Source organism: Callospermophilus lateralis, chromosome Y (assembly GCF_048772815.1).
Source record: "Callospermophilus lateralis isolate mCalLat2 chromosome Y, mCalLat2.hap1, whole genome shotgun sequence".
Lineage (NCBI taxonomy): Eukaryota > Metazoa > Chordata > Mammalia > Rodentia > Sciuridae > Callospermophilus > Callospermophilus lateralis.
Genome location: NC_135326.1, coordinates 5,258,335 through 5,283,871, shown reverse-complemented (window position 1 = coordinate 5,283,871; position 25,537 = coordinate 5,258,335). Strand labels below are relative to the sequence as shown.

Sequence of the window (25,537 nt, the reverse complement as noted above, 5' to 3'; positions counted from 1 at the left end):
TTGAAGACATAGTTTCCAAAAAGATATACTGAGAGAAATAGATGGTAGTATTTGTCCTTCTTATATGGATATTTCTTTTAGCTAATCCCATAATCAGAATTGAGAAAACAAATATAAGAGGTCATCCTTGGAAACAATGATAGAGTTCAAAGGACTATACATTCACAAGAGAAAAATCAATTTTATTAGCAACTGCTTCCAAGCTTTTGCTGAATAAAAGGAAATTTACTTTCTTTTCTATTCAGATTATCTTAGTAAAGTCAAATTCAGCATTTTTTGTTCATTTTTCTGTGGAAATTCTGGATTGGGTTTTCGTGAATATCATATAATTTCTTGGATAAAAAAATATTACTCCTACAGGAGTAATAAATTTTCAGCTGTTATTTTTGACTCTTTTTATTGAATTCTTTCTCTGCATTTATGTAATATCACATTGCTTCAGGCTGATTTTCAGTATGTTCTGGTAATGCTTTGTCTGGCCAGCTTGGATGCAAATACTGATAGAAGAGTAACATAAAGCCAATGGATAATAGGTATGAGATAATGAGCTGTGTGGCGATTAATGATTCACAACAATTCAATAAAGTTTTCGCACCAAATAGCCTAAATGCCAAAATCATTATCACATTTTCTATAAACCGAAAACTGTGGTGTAAGGTTCTATGACCCCAGTTTGGTGTCTTGTCAATTATTTCCTCTTTTGACAACTGCAGTTTCACTGCTGACCAGCAGGAGAAGTTGATAGCAGCATATAATAGAGTGATCAAGACAAGCATCAGGATAGTTCCCACTGGATTGGAATTATTTTTAGTTTGGCTAGGAAGATGGGCACCATTTCTCCAAAACTCCAGCCATGGTGCCAAAAATAATATAAAAAATACAATTAATAAAAAGGGAATGCTCTTTAGCTTTAGAGATGTAGTAAAAAGCACCAGAGTCACTACACGTGTGGTAATCTCCAAGCACCGCCATACCATGATGCAGATGAATTCTATTGCCTGAAGTTTAATGTTTACATCATCATACTTCATTTGGATAGCCAGTGCATTGCAGAGAACGGCTCCATAGGTAATTGATATTAATGAAAATGTCATCAGGAATGCTATTAAAAATAAATATAAAAATATTAGAGAATATATATAATAAATGATAAAATATTCTATTTTAAATCTTTTATTTTAAAATATATCCCTCCTTACTATTTTGTATGGATTACAAAGTCATTCACTTATTCAAGAAAATAAGAACTTATTAATAATTCTATAATCAAGACAATAAATATATTAATGTAAACATATATTCCACATGGAAAAATAATCAAATTACAGATAGATAGATGAAATTGAGGAACTAGATTCAGATCTCATATGATATGTTAAACACAGAAGTAGTTTAATAAAAAATCATATGAATTAAACTTAAAAAGATAATTCAGTTTTTTCCAAAAGCTAGCATAATACCTGGTATAAAGAAAAAAGGTAATACCGTATGTTAGGGTTGCAGCAAAAAAATGTAAAACAGAGTTACAATAAATCCTAGAAATAGAGATGACAGATGGGATAACAGGTATTGGAGAATGTGAAATATTAAAAACAACAAAATTAAATTAAATGTAAGTTATTTTCAAGAACATTTCAAGAAAAATTTATATATGAATGTTTGATTTTCCTTCAATACTGTTCTTCCTTAAATTAGACAAAAACATGGAAAAATAAGAATATAAAGAAAATTAATAGTCTACTGAAATAATTTTATACTATGTTCCATTGAAAGGATAAATTCTTTTTGCATATATTGTATAAATAATGTTGATATGTTCTTCACTCATTATACAACTAAGCTAGGAAAAAAGAAAGATCAAATAATAAGATCAAATAATAATTTAATTATAAATTTAAAAGAGGAAAGCCAAATTAAATATGTACATAATTAAAAATAAAACTGTAAAAGCAGCCAGGCATGGTGGCATACACCTTGAATTCCAGTTATTTGGATGCTGAAGCAAAAGGATTGTACGTTTTCAGTCAATTTTAGTACTAGTGAGACCTGTCTCAAAAAATCCTCTCAATCATTACTTGAATATATCAAGAAATAAAGTTAATTGAAAGTAAATGACCTAAAAATCCAATTTGAGAAAGGAAAACAACAAATTAAAAATCCACAATAGCTGAGAAAAAATTAAGAAAATAAAATTACTATGAATTATAAAACTCAATATGAATACTAATTTGAAAGCTCTAAGTATTTCTAATATAAACCTTTTTAAAAATGAAATCAATAGGAAACATAAAGATAAATATTGTAATACAAACCTTTCAGAATACAAAGGAAACCAACTCAAAAATCAATAGAGAATATTCAGGATCATTTAAGAATAGTAAGTAAAATTTTACAAAAATTACTTCTAACATCTAACTGAATGTTCAGTTTTAAGAAAGACAAAAACTAAAATTCACTCAAAGAACAAGTTAATGTTTTCAAAAGAAAAATTCTAAAAAGTGTAAAATATATATATACTACAACTCAGACCTATGTAGAGTGCTTGTCTTGCATGTGTTAAGCACACCGTTCAATCCTCAGCACCACATAAAAATAAATAAATGAAATAGACATATTGTGTCCTTCTACAACTAAAATATTTTTTTAAATGTATTAAGGGTAATAGCAGAGAAGGAATTCTAACAAAGGAATTTGTAAGTTTTCAAATCATTTAATTATATTAAAAACAAATTAATATAAGCTTAATGATATTGTAAGTATTTATCGTTATTTTTCTTATTTATTTCTTTTTCTTTTTCTTTTTTTTTTTTTTTTGGTCAGTAATTGATGTTTATTTTGGTTGATTTCAGTTCTTGGGACAGTATCAGCTATCCATTCCCTACTCCCATCCCAGTAGCAGGCAGCCTTCTAGATCCCAGGAGCATTCTGCACACAATCTGTGGGAGCCAGTGTATGCAAAAAGGACTCTGTCCTCCAAAAGTCATGGATCTGTGCTCTGACTGCTGCTTACATTGATAACAGAAGTACACACAGAAAGCAGAGGCCATCATTATTGCACTTTGTCCCCCTTTATTGCAAGGCCTTTATCTTTGGGTAAAATGACTAATGGGGAATTCAAGAGTCAACATTCCCTTCCTCTTTTTTTATTATTATTTTTTTTATTTTTATTATTTTTATTTTTATTTTTTTCAATTTTCATACATTTGATTCAAGTGAGTTATGCATTTCCATTTTTACCCCAAATACAAATTGCAGAATCACATCGGTTACACATTCACAATGTTTACATAATGCCATATTAGTGACTGTTGTATTCTCCTGTCTTTCCTATCCCCTACTATCCCCCCTCCCCTCTCCTCCCATCTTCCCTCTCTACCTCATCTGTTGTTGTTCCGTTCTCTCCCTTCCCCCCCTTTCCCCTCACAACCTCATATATGTGATTTCGTATAACGATGAGGGTTTCCTTCCATTTCTATGCAATTTCCCTTCTCTCTCCCTTTCCCTCCCATCACTCATCTCAGTTTAATGTTAATCTTTTCCTCATGCTCTTTCCCCCTGTTCAGTTCTTAGTTGCTCTCCTTAAATCAAAGAAGACATTTGGCATTTGTTTTTTAAGGATTGGCTAGCTTCACTTAGCATAATCTGCTCTAATGCCATTCATTTCCCTGCAAATTCCATGATTTTGTCATTTTTTAGTGCTGCATAATACTCCATTGTGTATAGTTGCCACATTTTTTTTATCCATTCATCTATTGAAGGGCATCTAGGTTGGTTCCACAGTCTAGCTATTGTGAATTGTGCTGCTATGATCATTGATGTGGCAGTATCCCTATAGTATGCTCTTTTAAGGTCCTCAGGGAATAGTCCGAGGAGGGCAATAGCTGGGTCAAATGGTGGTTCCATTCCCAGCTTTCCCAGGAATCTCCATACTGCTTTCCATATTGGCCGCACCAATTTGCAGTCCCACCAGCAATGTACAAGTGTACCATTTTCCCCACATCCTCACCAGCACTTATTGTTGTTTGACTTCCTAATGGCCGCCAATCTTACTGGAGTGAGATGGTATCTTAGGGTGGTTTTGATTTGCATTTCTCTGACTGCTAGAGATGGTGAGCATTTTTTCATGTACTTATTGATTGATTGTATGTCCTCTTCTGAGAAGTATCTGTTCAGGTCCTTGGCCCATTTGTTGATTGGGTTATTTGTTATCTTATTGTTTAATTTTTTGAGTTCTTTGTATATTCTGGAAATTAGGGCTCTATCTGAGGTGTGAGGAGTAAAGATTTGTTCCCAGGATGTAGGCTCCCTATTTACTTCTCTTATTGTTTCTCTTGCCAAGAAAAAACATTTTAGTTTGAGTAAGTCCCATTTGTTTATTCTTGTTATTAACTCTTGGGCTATGGGCGTCCTATTAAGGAATTTGGAGCCTGACCCCACAATATGTACATCGGAGCCAACTTTTTCTTCTATCAGGTGCAGGGTCTCTGATTTGATATCAAGCTCCTTGATCCATTTTGAGTTAACTTTTGTGCATGGCGAGAGAAAGGGATTCAGTTTCATTTTGTTGCATATGGATTTCCAATTTTCCCAGCACCATTTGTTGAAGACTCTATCCTTCCTCCATTGCATGTTTTTAGCCCCTTTATCAAATATAAGAAAGTTGTAATTTTGTGGATTGGTTTCTGTGTCCTCTATTCTGTACCATTGATCCACCTGCCTGTTTTGGTACCAGTACCATGCTGTTTTTGTTACTATTGCTTTGTAGTTCAGTTTGAACTCTGGTATTGCTATACCTCCAGATTCACACTTTCTGCTTAGAATTGTTTTTGCTATTCTGGGTCTTTTGTTTTTCCATATGAATTTCATGATTGCTTTATCTATTTCTACAAGAAATGCCATTGGGATTTTGATTGGCATCGCATTAAACCTGTAGAGAACTTTGGGTAATATCGCCATTTTGATAATGTTAGTTCTGCCTATCCATGAACAGGGTACATTTTTTCCATCTTCTAAGAACTTCTTATATCTCCCTCTTTAAGGTTCTGTAGTTTTCATTGTATAAATCTTTCACCTCTTTTGTTAGGTTGATTCCCAAGTATTTTATTTTTTTTTGAGGATATTGTGAATGGAATGGTTTTCCTCATTTCCATTTCAGAAGTTTTGTTGCTGATATACAGGAATGCCTTTGATTTATGCGTGTTGATTTTATATCCTGCCACTTTGCTGAATTCATTTATTAACTCTAGCAGTTTCTTTGTAGACCCTTTTGGGTCTGTTAAGTATATTATCATGTCATCTGCAAATATCGATAATTTAAGTTCTTCTTTTCCTATTTTTATGCCTTTAATTTCTTTTGTCTGTCTAATTCCTCTGGCTAGTATTTCAAGAACTAAATTGAATAGAAGTGGTGAGAGAGGGCATCCCTGTCTAGTTCCAGATTTTAGAGGGAATGCCCTCAGTTTTTCTTCATTTAGAATGATGTTAGCCTGAGGCTTAGCATATATAGCTTTTACAATGTTGAGGTAAGTTCCTGTTATCCCTAGTTTTTCTAGTGTTTTGAACATAAAGGGATGCTGTACTTTGTCAAATGCTTTTTCCGCATCTATCGAGATGATCATATGGTTCTTATCTTTAAGTCTATTGATGTGGTGAATAGCATTTATTGATTTCTGTATATTGAACCAGCCCTGCATCCCAGGGATGAATCCTACTTGATCATGGTGCACAAGTTTTTTGATATGCTTTTGTATTCAATTTGCCAGAATTTTATTGAGAATTTTTGCATCCAAGTTCATTAGAGATATTGGTCTGTAGTTTTCTTTCTTTGAAGTGTCTTTGTCTGGTTTTGGGATCAGGGTGATGTTGGCCTCATAGAATGAATTTGGAAGAGCTCCTTCTTTTTCTATTTCTTGAAATAGCTTGAAAAGTATTGGTATTAATTCTTCTTTGAAGGTTTTGTAAAACTCTGCTGTATACCCATCTAGTCCCGGGCTTTTCTTAGTTGGTAGTCTTTTGATGGCCTCTTCAATTTCTTCTTTTGTTATTGGTCTGTTTAAATTGTGTGTGTCTTCCTGACTCAATCTGGGAAGACCATATGACTTAAGAAATTTATCGATATCTTCACTGTCTTCTATTTTATTGGAATATAGGGTTTCAAAATACTTTTTAATTATCTTCTGTATTTCTGTAGTGTCTGTTGTGATATTGCCTTTTTCAACCCGTATGTTAGTAATTTGCGTTCTCTCTCTTCTTCTCTTCATTAGCATGGCTAAGGGTCTGTTGATCTTATTTATTTTTTCAAAGAACCAACTTTTAGTTTTATCAATTTTTTCAATGGTTTTTTTGTTTCAATTTCGTTGATTTCTGCTCTGATTTTAATTATTTTTTGTCTTCTGCTATATTTGCTGTTGTTTTGCTCTTCCTTTTCTAAGGTTTTAAGATGTAGTGTGAGTTCATTTATTTGTTGGTTTTTTCTTTTTTTGAGGAATGAACTCCAGGAAATGAATTTCCCTCTTAAAACTGCTTTCATTGTGTCCCATAAATTCCGGTATGTTGTGTCTGTATTGTCGTTTATCTCTAGGAATTTTTTGATTTTATGGGGGGCTGGGGTCTGGGATCCCCTCTGCTTCCCTACGGACACGACCCCTGAGAATTCAATGAAGTTTCCTGGCTGCTTGTATCAGTATGGGGAGTCACGCACCTGCTAAAGTGGATTCTGCTGGGAAGGAATTCCGCCGGCCGAACTCTCATGACGTCACCTCTCTGCTATGGTGGGCCCCAGGCTCCTTGCCTGAGTGTCCGAGGGGAGGGGTGGGACTGGTCCAGCCTGGTTCGCCTCAGCTCCTGGCTCATGGAGGCTTGGCTAAAGACTTCTTCCTGCCAAGCTTTGTCTCGGCGTCTAGCAGGACCAGTCACTTTGGCTGCGGGCGGGTGGACGGATCTGCAGCTGTGCCCGAAGTGCGCGGACTGTGGCTGGTGGATCTGGAACTCCGCATCTCGTGGCAGGGTCCTGCTTGTCCAGGTCACACAGATGCTTCAAAGAAATCCTAGTAGCTCCCGGGCGGTCTCTCTTCAGTGGAATTTTGCTAGGAGAATCTCCATTGGTAGAATCCAAGAGTTATCCTTGCGACTTTATGACCCCATCACTGGGGGTGCATTAAAAGCGCAGCCTCTCTGCCCGCTGCCATGTTGGATCTCCTTATTTTTCTTATTTATTTATTTATATTGTTTTGGTATTGGCGATTAAACCCAGGAGTACATTACCACTAAATTATCTCCCCAGTCCTCCCGCCTTTTTTTTTTTTTTTTTTTTTTTTTTTTAAGATGGAGTACTCCTAAATTCCTGCAGTTGTTCTAGTTACTGACTTGGAATTTATAATCATTCAATAGAGTCAGAGATTACAGGAATATATCACTGTGCTAGGATATTGTTAAACATTTAAAATGTATTAAATTCAATAATTTTGACAAATCTGCATTATCTATATAAAGATATATATATATCTATATCTTTTAGAGATAAGAAATAAAAAATTAAGAAACTTGCCTCTGAACAGTAATTGATAAAAGGACATGAGCACACAATTCAAAACAGAATACCTATAGAATCTGTGGTATAAACACCCTACCTTTAATCCCAAACAGCATTAAAGAATAAGATAATAAAGCCAAAGGTTGGACTCAGTCTGGAATTCACAAGATTAAATTATTTTTCATGTATTCACATTGTATTTTCTACATTTTAACATCTGCAAAATACTTTTCTCACAACAAATTACATTATAGATCATTCCATTCTAAGACAAAAATATTTATCCCATCATTTGTGGTGGCTTGCATAGTTAAGGCTTAATAACTATATTTTGGTTTAAAAACTGAAAGCTTTATGTAATTCAATGATTTAAGATACATAAAAATGTGCTTTTAAAAAATATTTTTATGTATTTATTTATTTATATGTGGTGCTGAGGAAATGTGCTGACTGGTTTTAAACTGGAATCTAAATCCATTTGTCATCTATTTCTCTAATAGATTTTTTAAAATAAAAATGTTTTATACTATATATATGTGTGTGTATATATATATATATATATATATAGAGAGAGAGAGAGAGAGAGAGAGAGAGAGATTATCCTTATATAATTTTCAAAACTATGAGGATTTTAATTTTGAAGTTCAGATATATGCTAAAGCAACTTTATTTTCCTCAAAAAAACATTTTTGTCTTTTTTAAAAACGTTTATTCTGATTGACATCTCTGTAGCAAAGTATTATATGATTTCTATCTTTTAATGGTTTTATGTTAAAGGGTATTTTAGTCTAGTTTGAAAATTGGAAAATGGTTGTTTTCAAGAATTAATTCAATTTTCTATTTTCCTTTTTAATACTAAGTAAAAAATATTATAATTTTGTTTTATTTATATAGCTTAATTTATTGAGTCATTCTATTATTCTTTCTTCTATTTACATACCAAATTAAACTATTAGAGACATATATATGAAATGTATACACACCTAGTGACTGTTTTATTATTATTTTATTTATTTTGGTATTGGGGATTTAACTTGGGGGCACTCAGCCATTGAACCACCCCTATTTTGTATTTAATTTAGAGACGGTTCTCACTGAGTTTCTTAGCACCTTGCTGTTGCTGATACTGACTTTGAACTCATGATCCTTCTAAGCCTCTGGAAATATGGGCTTGAGCCACAGATCTGAGCTTTTTTCTTTTTACTTTTTATTTGGTAGATTTACAGACAATTGTTAATAGGGTCTAGAGTGGTTCTGTGTACATAATATACAGCTCCCCCCTCAAGGATTGCATTTTATATAATCAAATTTATAGGAAAATGAGAAAGTTTTAATGCATGTGAATTACCCATTTTATTCATACATAACTTCAAATAACTGTCACTCCAATCAAGATACAAAACCAAAAAGAAATTGGGGAATGAGAATGATCAAATTATGTTATGTTCATGTACAACCATGGTATAATGAGTTAATGAGTTCCACCATTACACATAATTGCAATATACAAATAATTTTTTTAAAAAAAGATATAGAGCTGGGTGTGGGGGCATACTCCTGTATTTCCAGTACCTCAAAAGGCTATGGCAGGGGGCTGGGGATGTGGCTCAAGCGGTAGCGCTCGCCTGGCATGCGTGCGGCCCAGGTTCGATCCTCAGCACCACATGCAAACAAAGATGTTGTGCCTACCGAAAAACTAAAAAATAAATATTAAAAATTCTCTCTCTCTCTCTCTCTCTCTCTCTCTCTCTCTCTCTCTCCCTCCACTCTCTCTTAAAAAAAAAAAAAGGCTATGGCAGGAGTAATGTAAGTTCAAAGCCAGTCTCAGCTATTTAGAAAAACACAAAGTAATTTAGTGAGACCCTGTCTCAAAATAAAATATAAAAAGTGGCTCAGTGGTTAAGTACCTATGATTTAATTCCCTGTAGCCAAAACCAAAACAAAACAAAACAAAAATTTAAGGAATAGAACAGTCATAATATAGATTAAGTGTTTGAACTTCTCAATTTCTATTATCACATTATTAGACCTTATCTACACTGTGGAACTCCCTTTAAGCAACAAATAATTCATCTTACCTCTACTCAAAGGCCATTCTCTTATGGTGAAAGTGATATACAACTGAAGAATTAATTGTGGAACAGAACCAAGAAAGGCTTGGATCACTGACATGCACTTGAAAGCCTTGCACTGCATAAAAATTCCATGAATTGAGAGAACAATCTCCCTTTTCAATATCATATGTCGTCTGCTCATACTAACTTGAGTCTCTTTCTTCTGTTGTTCAAGCTTTTTCAGCAATTTTTGGTAATTTATAATGACATACAAACACCTGTTAAAATGAAGCAACATGTAGGATTAACATTCTTGATGACAGATGTGTTGAAATATTTGATAAATTATTAAATAAATTTCCAATCTTATAGAAAAGAATCTTATGGAAAGATTAACAAGCTATATAATATACAATTCAATTTGTCTCTTCCAAGTTAGTTACTATTTTCACCTTGACACATAATATCCCCATTTTGATCCATGTGTTTCTATCCTCATATAAATGTTCTAAAAAGAAAAACAAAGAAATGCTTTATATGTTACTGAAAATCTTTTGTAAATATTAATGGTTTTAGATGTTTTTTGCATGATATAAAACTATTTCAGTTCTGTTTCAAAGTACTCAAATTTATCATTGTAATAATTTTATTATTTTTTATTAATATGTCATCTAATATCCTTTAACACTATAGTCATATATTTTTTAAATCAAAATTTTAAACTTTAATTAGTAAAGAAAATGACAGAAACAAATGAAAAATATAAAAACCTTGCAGTAGAATTTAACTTCAAAATAATTAAGCAATTTTTACAATTTAAATTCTATTAAAAATGTCACAAAAATACCATGTATGAATAAGAAAATAAAATAACCTCAAAAAACCTCAGATATAATACTTACAAGACAGAAATAAAAACAATATTTTTAAAAATAAAAGTTTCACAATTATAAAACAGGAAACAACGTTGAACAAACCTTAAGAACAGAGAACTTGTACACAACAATAAATAATAGTTGAAACAAGATATAAATGAAGTTTAGAGAAAAAACAGTAGAAAATAGATGATTATACTTCATGTCTCATTTAGAAGTGACCATACTTCTAAATTAATTACAAAGTAAATAGGAAATGACATTTAAAAAAAAAAAAAGGATAGGAAATTTTCAGTTGTTAAAATCATAAATTCTCAGATACAAGTAGTCTTATGTATACCAAAAAAAGATATATAAAGACTAAATGAGTTACATAGTTATAATTCACATATATGAAAGGCTCATAGAGGTTAAATACACAGAAACAAATAAATCAGTGTATGACTTGGAGGTTGAATGTGCTAAGAGAAACAAGGCTTCTTTTCCCAACAGTGCAAATGTTCTAAAAGTGATCGTCAAGATGGATTCAAAAATCTGTAAATCTACCAAAAACACTGAATTTAAAATTTTAATGGATGAAATGAATAGCATATAATTACAGCTTAAATTATGTGAAACATTTTAAGTCTTTTTTTTTTTATTATATTGGTGTGGTGCAACATAATAAGGGACCTAAGGATGGTAGGCAAGCACTCTATCACAGAGCCATATCCCCAGTCCTGGTTTTGAGCTTTTATGATTTGTGAAGGAAATTAAGATATTTAACTTTATAACTAAGATAATGCATATAATTAGTCAGATAAAATATAAAAATTTTAGGGTAGTTATATCTACTAATATAAAACATTAAATTCAAAACCAATGCAGTTTTTTTTTCTCTTCCAAAAAATAGTGATTAAATAAATTGTCAATTCAATTAATGTTTGGAAGGGGGCAATGAAGAATGAGAATCTATGTCCTAAAATCTTAATAATCATAGAAAATGGAAATGTTCAAAATTCATTGTTAAGAGACATACCTGAAGTATAAGAACTTTCAAAAGATGAAAATAAGACAAAAACTGAGAACTTAACTTACTTACTTTTCTTCTTTTGTTCAAAATATTTAGTATAAAACTCTCGATAATTGTATCTAAAATTAATATATAATTATAATTTTCAACAAAACATTAATAAATTTGATAAAATGGTCATTTTGATAATACTTTCCTAATTTAGTTCATATGAAACATTTTCAGTAGCTGTCCTCAAATCAGTTTATAAGATTTAATTTATAAGGCACAGTCTAAAATATATAAATTATTATTTTTAAAAGCAGTACATTTTATAGTTCATTGGCATATTAATCTTGTTATCTAATGATGACTTTTTTTAATTTTTTATTTGTTTTAATTAGTTACAGTACAATGACCTTGACATTTCATACATTTGAATCAGATGGGATTTAATTTCTCCTTTTTCTGAGTATAGGGTTGCAGAATCACATTGGTCATGCATTCACATATGTGTGCAGGGAGATAGCAAGGATAACCACTTTTTGATTGTACCAGAGACTCTGACAGTCTGTACACATGTTTATTTTTCTCATTTCATCACTTATTTTATCAACAGTGCATTATTGCTAGCTTCAGTGGCACATCTGTAATTCCAGGAAGTAGGGAAGCTGAAGAAGTAGAATCCCAACCAAATTTAAAGCCAACATCAGCAGCATGGTAAAGCACTAAGCAACTTGCTAAGATCCTGTCTCAAAATTTAAAAAATAAAGAGAACTGGGTGTTGTTTCTTAATGCTGGGATCAGTCTCCAGTATCAAAACAAATAAACAAGCAAAAAACAACAAAATCCCCAAAATCTACAAAGTAAACAAAACCTAGGAGACCTGAATAAGATATTTATTGAAAAAGTATATGCATACTAAGTGAAATAAGCCATGTACTGAATGATATATTGTGAATGTCCTCACTTAATTGTAGGAGCTAAAATATTGAAATCATAGAAGTAGGGAATAGAATAGTGCAAAAAAAAAAAGAAAGAAAGAAAATATAAAAGTGTTAGATATTGTGCATCAAAATAGAAAAAAAAATAGGACTGAAAGTTCCCCCAAGATAGAAATTAAAAATGTTGAAGGAGATAGAAATTCTAATTACCCTGATTTAATCGATACTGTATATATGTTTGAATCATCTATCACACTGTACTCATACAAATAATACATGGCACTAAAACAAAATGTTTAATATGAGAAATATATGCAAGAATGTGCAATTACTTTTTTTTTTAATGTGAATTAAACCTGGGCATGGTGGCACATGTCTATACTCCCAGATACTGAGGCAGGCAGCCACAGCAATTTAATGAAGGCTTAAGGAACTCATCAAGACCGCATCTCAAAATAAAAAATTCACCCCTGAATTCAATCCTTAGTACTAAAACACACACACACACACACACACACACACACACAAAATTATAATGTAAACAAAATTGCAACAATTTTCATATATCCAGTTGAGGGGAAAAAATGATAAGATGTTTATAAGCATATTAATTATAATATTCCTTTGAGGAAAATCTGGATGCATCTACCAAATTTTAAAATTTACTGCATATTTTTCATAGATTCTTTTAAGATAGAAAAAAATATTCATTTGGGAAAAACAGTAAGTAAATTATTGTTTAATCATACATTGATTTATTATGAAACTTCTACAACAATAAGTACATCAATATTTTTTAAAAATAACTAATATTAAGAAGCTTCTATTTTGAACAACCAACAATAAAAATTAATAAAAAAAAAGAAGCTTCTAAAGCTCAATAGCTAATCTAAGAAGAAAAGTTCTTTTTTCTTTTTTTTTTTAATTATGTGGTGATTCTCACGTGTAATTCCAGTTCTAGGGATAGGCACAAAAATCACAATTTTTTGGTCAGCCCTTGTAAAGTAGCAAGCAAGACACTCTTATTTTAAAAAAAAGGTATCTCTATAATATTTAAAATATTTTATGGGGGCACAATTCACAAGCCACTTGTCAAGCAGGAACAAACTTTATTTTTAGTACCCACGCCACATGCAGCACCATGTGAGCTCTCCAGGAATTGTTCAAGAGCTCATCCTCCACCTCTGGCAATTCCCAACCCGAACTCTACCCGCCAACTCCACCCACACGAACTTTGTAGGAATTCATCGAGAGCTCCACCAGAACTCCTGGAACTCCGCCAACTCTACCCTGGCAAAATGCCAGGTGCCATCCCGACTGGGCTGTGGCTCTCAATATCTGGCTGTGGCTCTTAACATCTCCCCCTCTCTGTTTACTTAAATAACAAGCATGTGGCTCAGGGACCGTGCCTGTCTTAGGTTGTCCAGTACTACATATGGTACTTACCCGTCATCAGGTGAGCTGACCTCAAGGCATCAGCCTCCTGTCTTAGGTTAGTGCCATTGCAATTGGATCTTACCCATCATTGACCACTGGTCCAGCATACAGCCACACCTGTGGATAGGTCTTTGTAGCAGTGTGGGGGTGGGGTTCTTTGCCTCACCTCTGTTGGCCCCCAAATTTTAGCTGAATGACCAACACAAGCAGAAGGAAGGAGGATACAAAATGCCACGACACCAAGCCAATTTATGGCTCCTTTTGAAAAAAATATGTCCATTTCCTCCCAAAGCAAATTGACTTTTTGATTGAGCATCACTTGTTGAGATACATTATTCATTGATGCATCAGTTTATACAGTTTGTTGTGATAGCTATTGAAGAAGCTGTAGTTTGGTTTTATCTTTGTCTTCACCAGCACTGGGATGAAGATAGGAATTCTGGCAATGATGGCTAAAGAAAAAATTATGTAACATTCCAGCAGACACTAAAAGAAAGCAATTTTCTGAACAATTTACATTATCCTGAACAGAATTATTAAATATAATAAAAAGGAAAAGTGAAAGTAAAGAAACAGATCTGTTAACTTCCTTTTTTGTTCACATATTAAAACAATCCTGAATAGCTGTTTACCCAATTTAAATTAAACCATTTAAATCACGTGAATAATAAAAATATTTGGATCCATTTTTTCATGAGCATTCATCATATATGATATACAGACATATGCATATACACAGACATACAAAAAAAACCATAAGTGTGCACACATAATATAATACATACAACACAACATAATAGTAACGGCCTTGTAACTTTTTACAGGTGAAATCTCCATTGCAATGTTTAAAAACTCCATAGTCAAAAAATAAAACTGATCAGCAAAACATTAACCTAGGCCTGTATGAGCTCAAAAAACAATATAGAACTTCATGATGTGGGAAAGGGCAATAATAAAATAGATATTCAAAAAAGCATTCTGGTTTCATTAGCCTCCTGGTATGGAAGAACCACTGTCGTAGATGTAATGATAGCCAAACTGGAGTTCTAGATATTAGCTGTTATGGATTTGAGCCAAATCATCTTTTTGATCTGTAGAAATCACTTTAGTTAATCTCTCTGGAATCCAAATCAGCTGCTATTCTCCCTGTGGAAACACACAAACAGACCCCTGACTCCAGACAATCACTGGGTCAGGACCTTTCCATTGTCCTGTTAGAATATCCTTCCAAAGTACCTTGGGCTTATGTACATTTTTTGGAAACATATGCCTTTCTGCAGGATTAAGCCCTGATGAATCCAAATTTTAAAAGTTTAGAGTAAAAAGGATTATTTTAAGTTTATCTTTGGGGGATATATACCCCTTTCCAATTCCCTCTTTTTGCTTTAATAAGTACATTTTAATAGTTTGATGAGCTCTTTCAACTATGCCTTGTCCCTGTGGATTGTATGAGATTCCTGTTATATGAGTAAAGCCAAATGATGAGCAAAATTGCTTAAAAGAGGTAGAAGTATAACCAGGGGCATTATCTGTTTTTAACTGTTTTGGAACGCCCACAGTGGCAAAATTTTGTAAGCAGTGAGCTATAATATCTTTAGTATTTTCTCCAGCATGAAGGGAGCCCATCAAAAATCCAGAAGAAGTAGCGACTGTAACATGCAAATATTTTAATTTTCCAAATTCTGGCAAGTGTGTGGCGTCCATCTGCCAAATATGGTTAGGTATCAGTCCTCTAGGATTGACTCCACGATTAACTTGTTGTAAAAAGGTCACACAATTTTGACATTGTTTTATTATTTGTCTAGCTTGTTCCTTAGTTATTTTAAAATGCTTTTGTAAAGTATTAGCATTGACATGGAACCTTTTATGAAAATTTGTAGCTTCTTCAAGTGTAGAGAAAATACGTATGTCGTGTATAGTTTTATCTGCTAAATCATTGCCCAAACCAGGGGCTTCAGGCAATCCTGTATGTGCCCTGATATGTCCTATAAAGAATGGATCTTTTCTGTCCCATATTAGACTTTGTATAGTGGAAAACAAAGAGAAAACAGTAGAGGAAGGGGAAATCCTACAGGCATCTTCAAGAGATACTATAGCATTAACTATATACTGACTATCAGAAAATAAATTAAATACAGAATCTTTAAACATCACAAAAGCTTGTAATACTGCCTTAAGCTCTACCTTTTGAGCTGAATGTTTGGGTACTAAAAAATGTAAAAGTTTGATCAGGTGTAAATACTTCGGCTGTACCATTATTTGACCCATCAGTGAATATATTTGGAGCATTCATGATAGGTGTTTTTCTTGTCATTTTTGGAAAAACTACAGATGTGAAGACCAAAAAGACAACAAATGATTAGATGGAAAGTTGTTATCAAATGAAACATTAGATTTACACATGATTATTGCCCAAGTATTTAACTCATTAGCTAACTCATCAGTTTGATCCATAGTTTATGGAGTAATAATTTTATTGGGAGAAATTCCAAACACTCCCTTTGCTGCTTTTATTCCTTTGAGTATTAATTGTCCTACAGCCTCAGGATACCTAGTAAGAAGAGTGTTAGGAGAATAAGATAAATGTATCCATAATAATGGACCTTCTTGCCAAAATACTTCTGTAGGAATATTTTTGGTAGTATAATAAATAATAAAGGCAAAAATATCAATTCAATCCAAATGCATATTTTCCATATATGTTTCAATGATTTTTAATGTCTTTCTTGCTTCAGGTGTTAACATGTGGAGTGAATTTGGATCTGATGGATCCTTTAGGATATCAAATAAAAGTCCCAACTCTGCTGTTGGTATACCTAGATAAGGCCTTATCTAATTTATGTCTCCTAATAACTTTTGAAAGTCGTTAAGTGATTTGAGTTGATCTACTCATATTTGAATTTTTGGTGGACGGACCATGGTTAAGGATAATAGAACTCCTAAATAATTAATTGGAAAATTTAATTGTACTTTATCTATTGCTTTGTCTAGATTTTATTTTTTTTTAATAAGTTTGTAAGTGTGCCATAACATCTAGCAATGTGTTTTTATCTTTGTGTGCTAATAATACATCATCCATATAGTGAAATATTTGTAGTTCAGGGTTTTAATTTCTAAGTGGCTGGATTACTTTGTTAACATAAATTTGACACATAGTTGGGCTGTTAGCCATCCCTTGAGGGAGTACTTTCCATTCATATCTCTGATCAGGACCTTCATGATTCAGTGCAGCAATAGTAAATGCAAAACGTGGACTATCCTCAGGATGAATTGAAATTGAAAAAAAAATCTTTAATATCTATAACTAAAACATACCAGGTTTTTGACAAAGCAGACAATTGAGAAATCCCCGATTGAGTAGGTCCCATAATAACCATCTCATTATTAATGGCTCTTAAATCTTGGAATAATCTCCATTTACCAGATTTATTTTTGATGACAAAATTGGGAGTATTATGGGGATATACAGAAAGTTGTATATGTCCCTCCGCTAATTGCTGTCTGACCAGGTCATGGGCTGCTTTTTTCTTTTCTTTAGTCAGGGGCCACCGAGGAACCCATATTGGTCTTTCTGATTTCCAAGTAATTTTTATTGTCTCAGTGACTCCTCCTGAAAACCCAATCCATGTCTATCTCTTTCTTGATCTATTTGTATTGGTGCCACTATACTTTGTCCTTTTTCTTCCAATCCTTTTTCTTTCCTAAAACCTTGTCTAGCCATATAGTGGGCACATTTGAATTGATGTTATTTGTTAATATTAGTCCTAATTGACATAGGACATCTTGTTCCCATACATTTATAGGAAGATGATCCAATACATATGGGTGAATAGTTCCCTTACATCCTTCAGGATCCTCCCAATCTAATACCATCGCACTTCTATGGGGATTGGTAGCCACTCCTAGGCCTCGAAGCGTTTGAGTGGCTTGTTGTAATGGCCAATGTTTTGGCCATTCTTGACGAGAGATGATGCTAAGATGATGCACCTGTACCCAGTAGCCCATTAAATTCATGTTCTTGAATATTTAGTTTTAGCATGGGGCTAGAATCTAAATTTAAAGAAAGCGTAGCCCCAATCTACACCTGTGGAGCCTAATCCCCTGGAGCCTCTTTCTACAGTACAAGTGGAAAATTTATTATGTAGGCTGGGTATTACTAATAACTGTGCTATTCTATCTCCTGATGAAATATACTCCTTAGAGAACTGGCTATAATTTTTATTTTACCTTCATAATCGGGATCAATTACCCCAGGACTTTTCATAAGTCCTTTTGGAGTAGAAGATCTGCATCCCAATAATAACCCTACTGTTCCTTGGAGAAGAGGCCCTTTTACCCCTGTGGGAATGACTTGAACTCCCATCTCTGGAGTTAGTACTGTTCTGGCAGAGGCACAGATGTCAAGTCCTGCATGCCCTCTGGTTTGTCTAGTGAGGGATCTAATGGATAATGTGTCCTGGGCACTACCCTGATGGTGTTGCTGGGTTCCTTCAGTGCCCTGTATATTTGTGGTCATGGGCCCCAGAGCATTGGGTCCCCCTGTTTGTTTTTTGGCAATGGAGCTCAATTCCTTTCTCCATGATATCATGGGTAAACACCTGGTTTTTGTCCATTTTTTGATAACAGAGTACCCTCTATGGTGGTTTGAGAATTGCATTCATTAGCTCAATGTCTCCCTCTATGGCATCATGGGCAAATACCCGGTATTCTACCTCTTTGATACCTAGTTTTGTTAAACCCTCCTCCTATGGTCAATTCCTTTTAAAATGTCCTATTTGTTCACAATTGTAGCAAATTTTTGACCTGGCACCTAAAGCCTGTTGTACTACAGCTGCCAAGACTTGCCCTTGTTCAATAATGCTTCTAAATAATTTAATATATGTGTTTAAATCTCCATGTTTCCATGGTCTAATGGCCTCCTTGCACCATCTGTTTGCTTGTTCATTGACCTCCTATGGTCAATTCCTTTTAAAATGTTCTGTTTGTTCACAATTTTAGCAAGTTTTTGGCCTGTCACCTAAAGCTTGTTGTACTGCAGCTGCCAAGACTTGCCTTTGTTCAATAATGTCCCTAAATAATTTCATATATGTGTTTAAATCTCCATGATTCCATGGTCTAATGGCCTCCTTGCACCATCTGTTTGCTTGTTCATAGGCAAGCTGTTTAATTATGGCATTGCTTGTTCTGTAGCCCCAAAAACTCTGCTAGCTGTGTGAATAAGCCTATCTACAAATTCTGCGTAAGGTTCATTAGCTCCTTGCATTACCTTAGATAATTGACCTTGTAAATCTCCATGTACTTGTAAAGTCTTCCATGCCCTAACCACATCTGCAGCAATTTGTGAGTATATGGCAGGATCATATGCAATTTGTTGCTGCTGAACCTCATAAGGTCCCTTTCCTAACATCATATCTAGATTTCTCTGAGGATAACCAGCTGCTGCATTTTGCCTAGCCGTCTCTGTGTAAAATTCCTCATTGGCAATTTCCATAACAGGTATTGTTCTCCATTTAGCACAGCTTTACACATACTAGTCCAATCTTCTAGTGTCATGTTCAAGTTGGTAATGGAATTGACCATGCTTACAGTGAAGGGTGCTTGAGGACCATAGGTTGTTACAGCCTTTTAGCTGCTTCACTGTTTTAAAATCTAAAGCATGGTGACTTCGCTGCCCTTCTGCCTGCTCAAATACAGGGCATGCTAATCTTTGAGGTCCTGTCTCAGGATCCCATCTATCAACTATTGGGGTTGGGGGCCCCCCAACACATGTTGTCTCCATAGGTGGAGCTGTTGGTTGGACACTTATGCCCTCTGGTGATAGAAAAGTGTTAGTAGCAGCCTCCTGTTGTAACTTCTCCCCTGATAGCCCTTCCTCCTGTAGACCTTTTTCCTTTGTCTGACTAACTCAAGAGACTTCCTATTTTGCTTGATGTAAGATGTCTTCTCCTAGACTAAACAAACAAGATTGTACCAACATCCAGAATGGTAATGTGCCACCTGCCAGAGTTCCTGGGCTTTCCTTTTTAAAATCTTCACCATGATGGTTCCATTGTGATATATTTAACAACCCCTCTTTAATGAACCATGGGTTATACCTTTGTATCATCTTAATGAATGCCCTAACTGTTATTGACTTTACTGAGATGCCTCCTTCCTCTAGCACTTGACTTAATGCCCTTTTGGTTAGGTTCTTACTAATTTTTAATTCCCTATTTCTGTGAGGAAGATACCCCTCACTAAGATAATGCAAAAGGAAACCGAGACAAAATGAAACAATAATGGAACAAAAATTCATTATATCAGCCTTTCTATCCTCCTGAAATGTCCATCCATCCTTTCTCCCTATCTATTCCTCAGATGCAAATAGTTTTTCCTCAGATGTAAGCGGTTTTTCTTTCGTCTCACCCATCTCCAGGGACAGGCAACTTAAAACAAAAGTGAAACAAAACAAAAGAAGAATCTTAAAATGGCTACCCATCCTCTCACCCTGCCCTCAGGGGTGAGCAGTTTACCTTATCACTTACCCTCAGTAGTTCCCCGTGCGGGTCACCAAATGCAGCAGTCTGGCTGGGCACAATTTGTGAGCCACTTGTCAAGCAGGAACAAACTTTATTTTTAGCATCCAGGCTGCGTGCCACACCACTCGAGCTCTCCAGGAATTCCCTGAGAGCTCAACCGCCACCTTCAGCACATCCGTGAACACTCAACTGGAACTCTACCCACCAACTCCACCCACGCGAACTTTCTAGGAATTCCACAAGAGCTCCACAGGAACTTAGGGAACTCCACGAACTCCACCCTGGTAAAACACCAGGCACCATCCCGACTTGGCTGAGGCTCTCAACATCTGGCTGCGGCTCTCAACAAGTATATAAAATATTACTTATCTATTTTATATATAAAATATTATTCATATAGTATATAAAATGTTATTTGTATAATATATGTAATATGCCAAATATTATATTCAATATTTTATATGTATATATTTAAAATGTTCAAGATATAGCTCAGAGCACTTACTTGTCTAGCATATGACAGGCTCTGTGTTCAATCCCTAGTAGTGAAAAAAAATTTTTTTTGTATAAGAAAGATAGAATACAATCATATTGTGTTTACATTACATCCATGGGAAAACTGCTAAAAAGCAGAATAGAAACCATAAAAAGAGAGAATATGAGAAATGTGAATAATAGATAGTAACATGTTTTTCCAACTATTTGATAAATCATATAACTATATGTAATTCATTTGATTTGTATATCACTTGCACATGACAAATACAAATACAAGTTTCACATGAAAGTATATAAAGATTTATTGTTATTTAAAAATGCATGCTATTTAAAAATTCAAAATTTATATGAAATTTCTTCATATCTGCTTAGGTTAAAAGTAGTTTTCCTGATAGAATTTGTCAGAATGTTGTAAATAAGTATGAAATTTTCTAGGGTAATTTTAAGTATACATTCTAAGTATACAAGTACATTAAAAATACCCTGTTTTAAGGGAGAAATCAGAGTTTTTCCCAAAGCATTCTCTCTTTCATAGATTTCTATTTAAGAAAGAATATCATTATGATAAGTAAAGAAAGGGTATAAAGGATAAAAACAAATTAATGACTTAATAACAGTAAGATTATTTAAAAATGAAGAGGTAGGCAATGTTTATGTTGAAGATATTTTTACCAAATATTTTATTACCTATAATTACTCACTTTACTTTAATTTGGATATCCTAGAGTGGGCAGCAGGAGGACTAGGGATTAAATTCAGAGGTACTTAACCACTAAGCTACATCCTCAATCCTTTCTATATTTCTTAATCTTAAGACAGGGTCTTGCAGAGTTGCTTAGGCCTCACTAAATTGTTGAGGCTGCCCTCAGACCTAAGATCCTCCTTCTTCAGCCTCCCAATACAGATTATAGGGTGTGAATCATATGCTCAGCTAATTTATATAATTTCAAAGATAATGAAAAATAAGCAATTCAGTATCATCTACTTGAAGGCATATTTTTATTTTTACATGTTTATTACAAAAATTATTACTCTAAGAAACACAAAATATTAATTTTAATTAAAATATCTAATTACATTTTTTTTCTCACTGCTTAAGCTTATGGTTTCTTAATATTAACCAAAAGTTACTTACTTATTGAATTTGGTACTAATTTGTACTTTCATTTTTCTTGTTTAATCATAAGATCTTTTCATTTAAGAGATAAAATCAAACCTAAATTAAATGAGCTCAGGTCACTGACTCAAAATAATTTAATACACTTGGGATTAATTTTTTTAGCATTGAAAAACTTTTAATTTGAACTTCTACTAAAGTACAGATTTTCTGTAAAAGATTCTAAGTTTAAGTTGCCTCAACAACTTAGTGGGCTGGGTTTGTGTGGCTAAGCAGTACAGCGCTTGCCTTGCACATGTGAGTCCCTGGTTTGGATCCTCAGCACCACATAAGAATAAACAAATAAAATAAAATATTGTGTCCAACTACAACTAAAAAATAATATTAAAAAAACCCCACAACATCTTAGGGAGGCCCTAAACAAGTAAGCAAGACCCTGTCTCAAAGTAAAAAATAAAAAGGACTGGGAAAGTAGTGCTCTTTGTTTAATCCCCAGTACCAAAAAGAAAAACAAAAACAACAACAACAACAAATATATATATTCCCCCCACCCTCACACAAATCAACACAGTAATAAATTATAAGGAAATAGATTTTTTTTTTTTGTACCAGAGACACTCTACTCCAGAGCCCAATCTCAATCCTGTTTATTGTTTAAGATAGGGACTAGCTAAATTGCTGAGGTAGACCTTGAAATTTGAATATTCCTGTCTCAGCCTTTCCAGTGGCTGGAATTACAGGCATCCACACTATGGCCTATGTAACTACATATTAATATTTCAAGTTTTAGCTATAAATTCTAGGTGCCTTGAAAACCTACAATTAAAATGGTAGATCCCTTCAACTTACAAGGAAAATGAGATGATTTTTCAAAGAGTTTCTCTCTTTTTTCTCTTCTCATTTTTAAAATATAAACTGTTATCTTTATTTCTCCAAACTATTTAAAATACCTGGGCTGGGCACAGTGAAACACCTGTAATCCAGGAGGCTTGGCAAACTGAAGCAGGAGGATTTCAAGTTCAAAGCCAGCCTTCATAATTTAGTAAGGCCATAAGCAACTCAGTGAGACCCTGTCTCTATAAATAAAATACAAAATAGGGCTAGGAATGTGGCTTAGTGGTCCAGTGCCCTTGAATTCAATCCCCCACATCAAACAGAAAAACCAAACCAAACCAAAAAAAAAAAAAAACTATATTGGCAGAAAGAGAGAAATGATGAAGATCAAAATGCGATAAATGCACAAAACACACAAAACAATTAATTCCTATTTCATTATAGACAATGATAATTATTTACTGACTGTTCTAGAAGTATGAAAATCAAACTAAAAGGAAAACATTTCTCAAGACAATGGTTTTACAACCTAAATTTTGTTAGTCTAGTATTTATAATCTATTTGTTTGAAATAATAAGTAAATGGGAAGAAAAAAAAAGGCACTTACCTCACTATCGGTCCTAAAAAAAAAATGTGCCAAAATAGTAGTATAGCTTTAGTTTTGTTCAAATCTTTGTGAAAAAACATTAGGGTAACCTGGTCCAAAACTATTCCCACAAAAAAGAAGCCGATGGTAAATGACATCCAGAATTTGTCATTATTATTTCGATAAATGTTAAACATATACAAAGCAGAGACAGTCTCACCACAATAGAGAAGAGTTGAAAAAACAATACTAAATGGAAATTTTATATGGGATCTGTGGCCCAGGACCATTCTTTCTTCAAAAGATGAAACTCCATCAATATTTTCTTCATCAGGCCCTTCAAGCACTGTCTCCATTCTTGAGGTCCTGACAATTCAGATTTATTTTTTTAATCAGTTAATTAGTATGGTAGCCAATTCAAATAGAAAAAAAAATCTGTATAATTTAATATTCATGAAAAACATTAATAGGTAGATATAAATGAAGAATTCCATATGATAATTCTACACCTAAGAAATATTGAACCACATGATATATTTGCCTTTTCATTTCAGAAAATGCTTTATAAATAGTCAAAATTTTTTTGAGAAAAAAGAAAAATAAGTTTTAAATAATCAAATTCTCATGAGATGTAATAATACTAGCTCTTACCAATCAGATATCAATGAAGAATGAAAGAACTACTCATCCTGGTGTCTTTTCTTGTTTCTATGTCTTTCAAAGTAATAAACACCACAAGTTGCACTTATTGCTAGATATTGGTCATTAGGATATGAAATACTATTTTTTAATTGAGTTAATCCTAGAAAATTACTGTTATTTTAGTTTAAAAATATACACTAAGGCTTTCCACATATGCAAATGAATCTAAACTAGCGTTCTCTCTCTCTCTCGCTCTCTCTCTCTCGTTCTCAAATAAATTTCAAGCTTTTTTTGTCTGTTTGGTTTTTTATTATTTATTTTTTATTTTTATTTTTTGTGGTGCTGGAGATTGAACCCAGGGCTTTTTGCATGCAAAGGAAACACTCTACCAACTGAGTTATATCCCCAGGCCAAATTCCAGATTTTATTTGCAATATTTGCAAAGCTAATAATAATGACAGAATATAAAAGAGACTAATAATTAGTCATCAATACCTTAAGACAGATACAAAATAAAATGAAAAAGGAGAAAATGAAATGAAAATCATTAGCATGAGTAAGGACCCAATGAAAATTTGTAGGAAAGATGAAAGCATGTCTTTAACACTTGTAATCCTTCTGCTTTGGCCTCTCAAGTGCCTGAGATTACAGGTATGTGCAACTCAGTTTATTATTACAGCAAAGAAAATACACCAAAAAGAATACACGATAGTAAACTTTTGTACTCCAAACATCTGTGTACCTGATGTAAAACAAATGAACAAACATTAAAGGATCAAATACAACCCAATGCAATAATAATGAATGACTTTAACATACTGCTCTCACAAATCAGTTATCCAAAGTCCAATAAAGCCTCTTCATACCTAAAAATTATAGATCAAATGGACCTAACAAACTAAAATATATAGAATATTTCATCAAACAAGAGCTGAATTTACTTTACTCTCAACTGCTCATGGAACATTCTCCAAAACAGACAATATTATAGGCTACCAAGTGAGTTACAGCAAATAGTAAGTATCATGCCCCCTCAAAAAAGTATGATTTCTTGCATCTTGTAAAATACAAATGGATTAAGATCAGAAATCAAAAGCAAGAAGAACTTCTAGAAGTGTAAAAATACATGGAGATTAAATAATGCATATTTTTTTTTAATAGGGATTGACATTTTACCACAGAGTAGAATACTTAGTCCTTTTCATTTATTTTGAGACAGGATCTCACTAAATTGCTTATGACCACATTAAATTACTGAGGCTGGCCTAGAATATGTAATTCTCCTGCTTCAGCCTCCTCAGTGTTGGAATTATTGTCATGTGCCACTGCAGCCAGCAATAATACACTTTTGAATGATGAATGAGAGAAAAATTAACTGAGAAACCAAACCAAAATACAGAAAGAATATAACAAAATCCCTGGTACATTTCAAAAGTGGTCCTAAAAGAAAAATTAATACCTGTAAGTACCCAAATAAGACTACCTTTAAGGAGTTCACTTCCAGAAAAA

At 33.5% G+C, this 25,537-nt stretch overlaps 1 protein-coding gene across 1 annotated transcript; it reads right to left on the bottom strand.

Annotated features, from left to right (window-relative positions):
• Positions 1 to 266: 266 nt before the first annotated feature.
• Positions 267 to 23,742, bottom strand: Xkr3 (XK related 3). Its single transcript, XM_077107873.1, is given in 3 exon segments — positions 267 to 1,102; positions 9,610 to 9,863; positions 23,408 to 23,742. Coding segments are annotated over 3 exon segments (1,425 nt in total).
• Between the last annotated feature and the right edge of the window lie 1,795 nt (positions 23,743 to 25,537).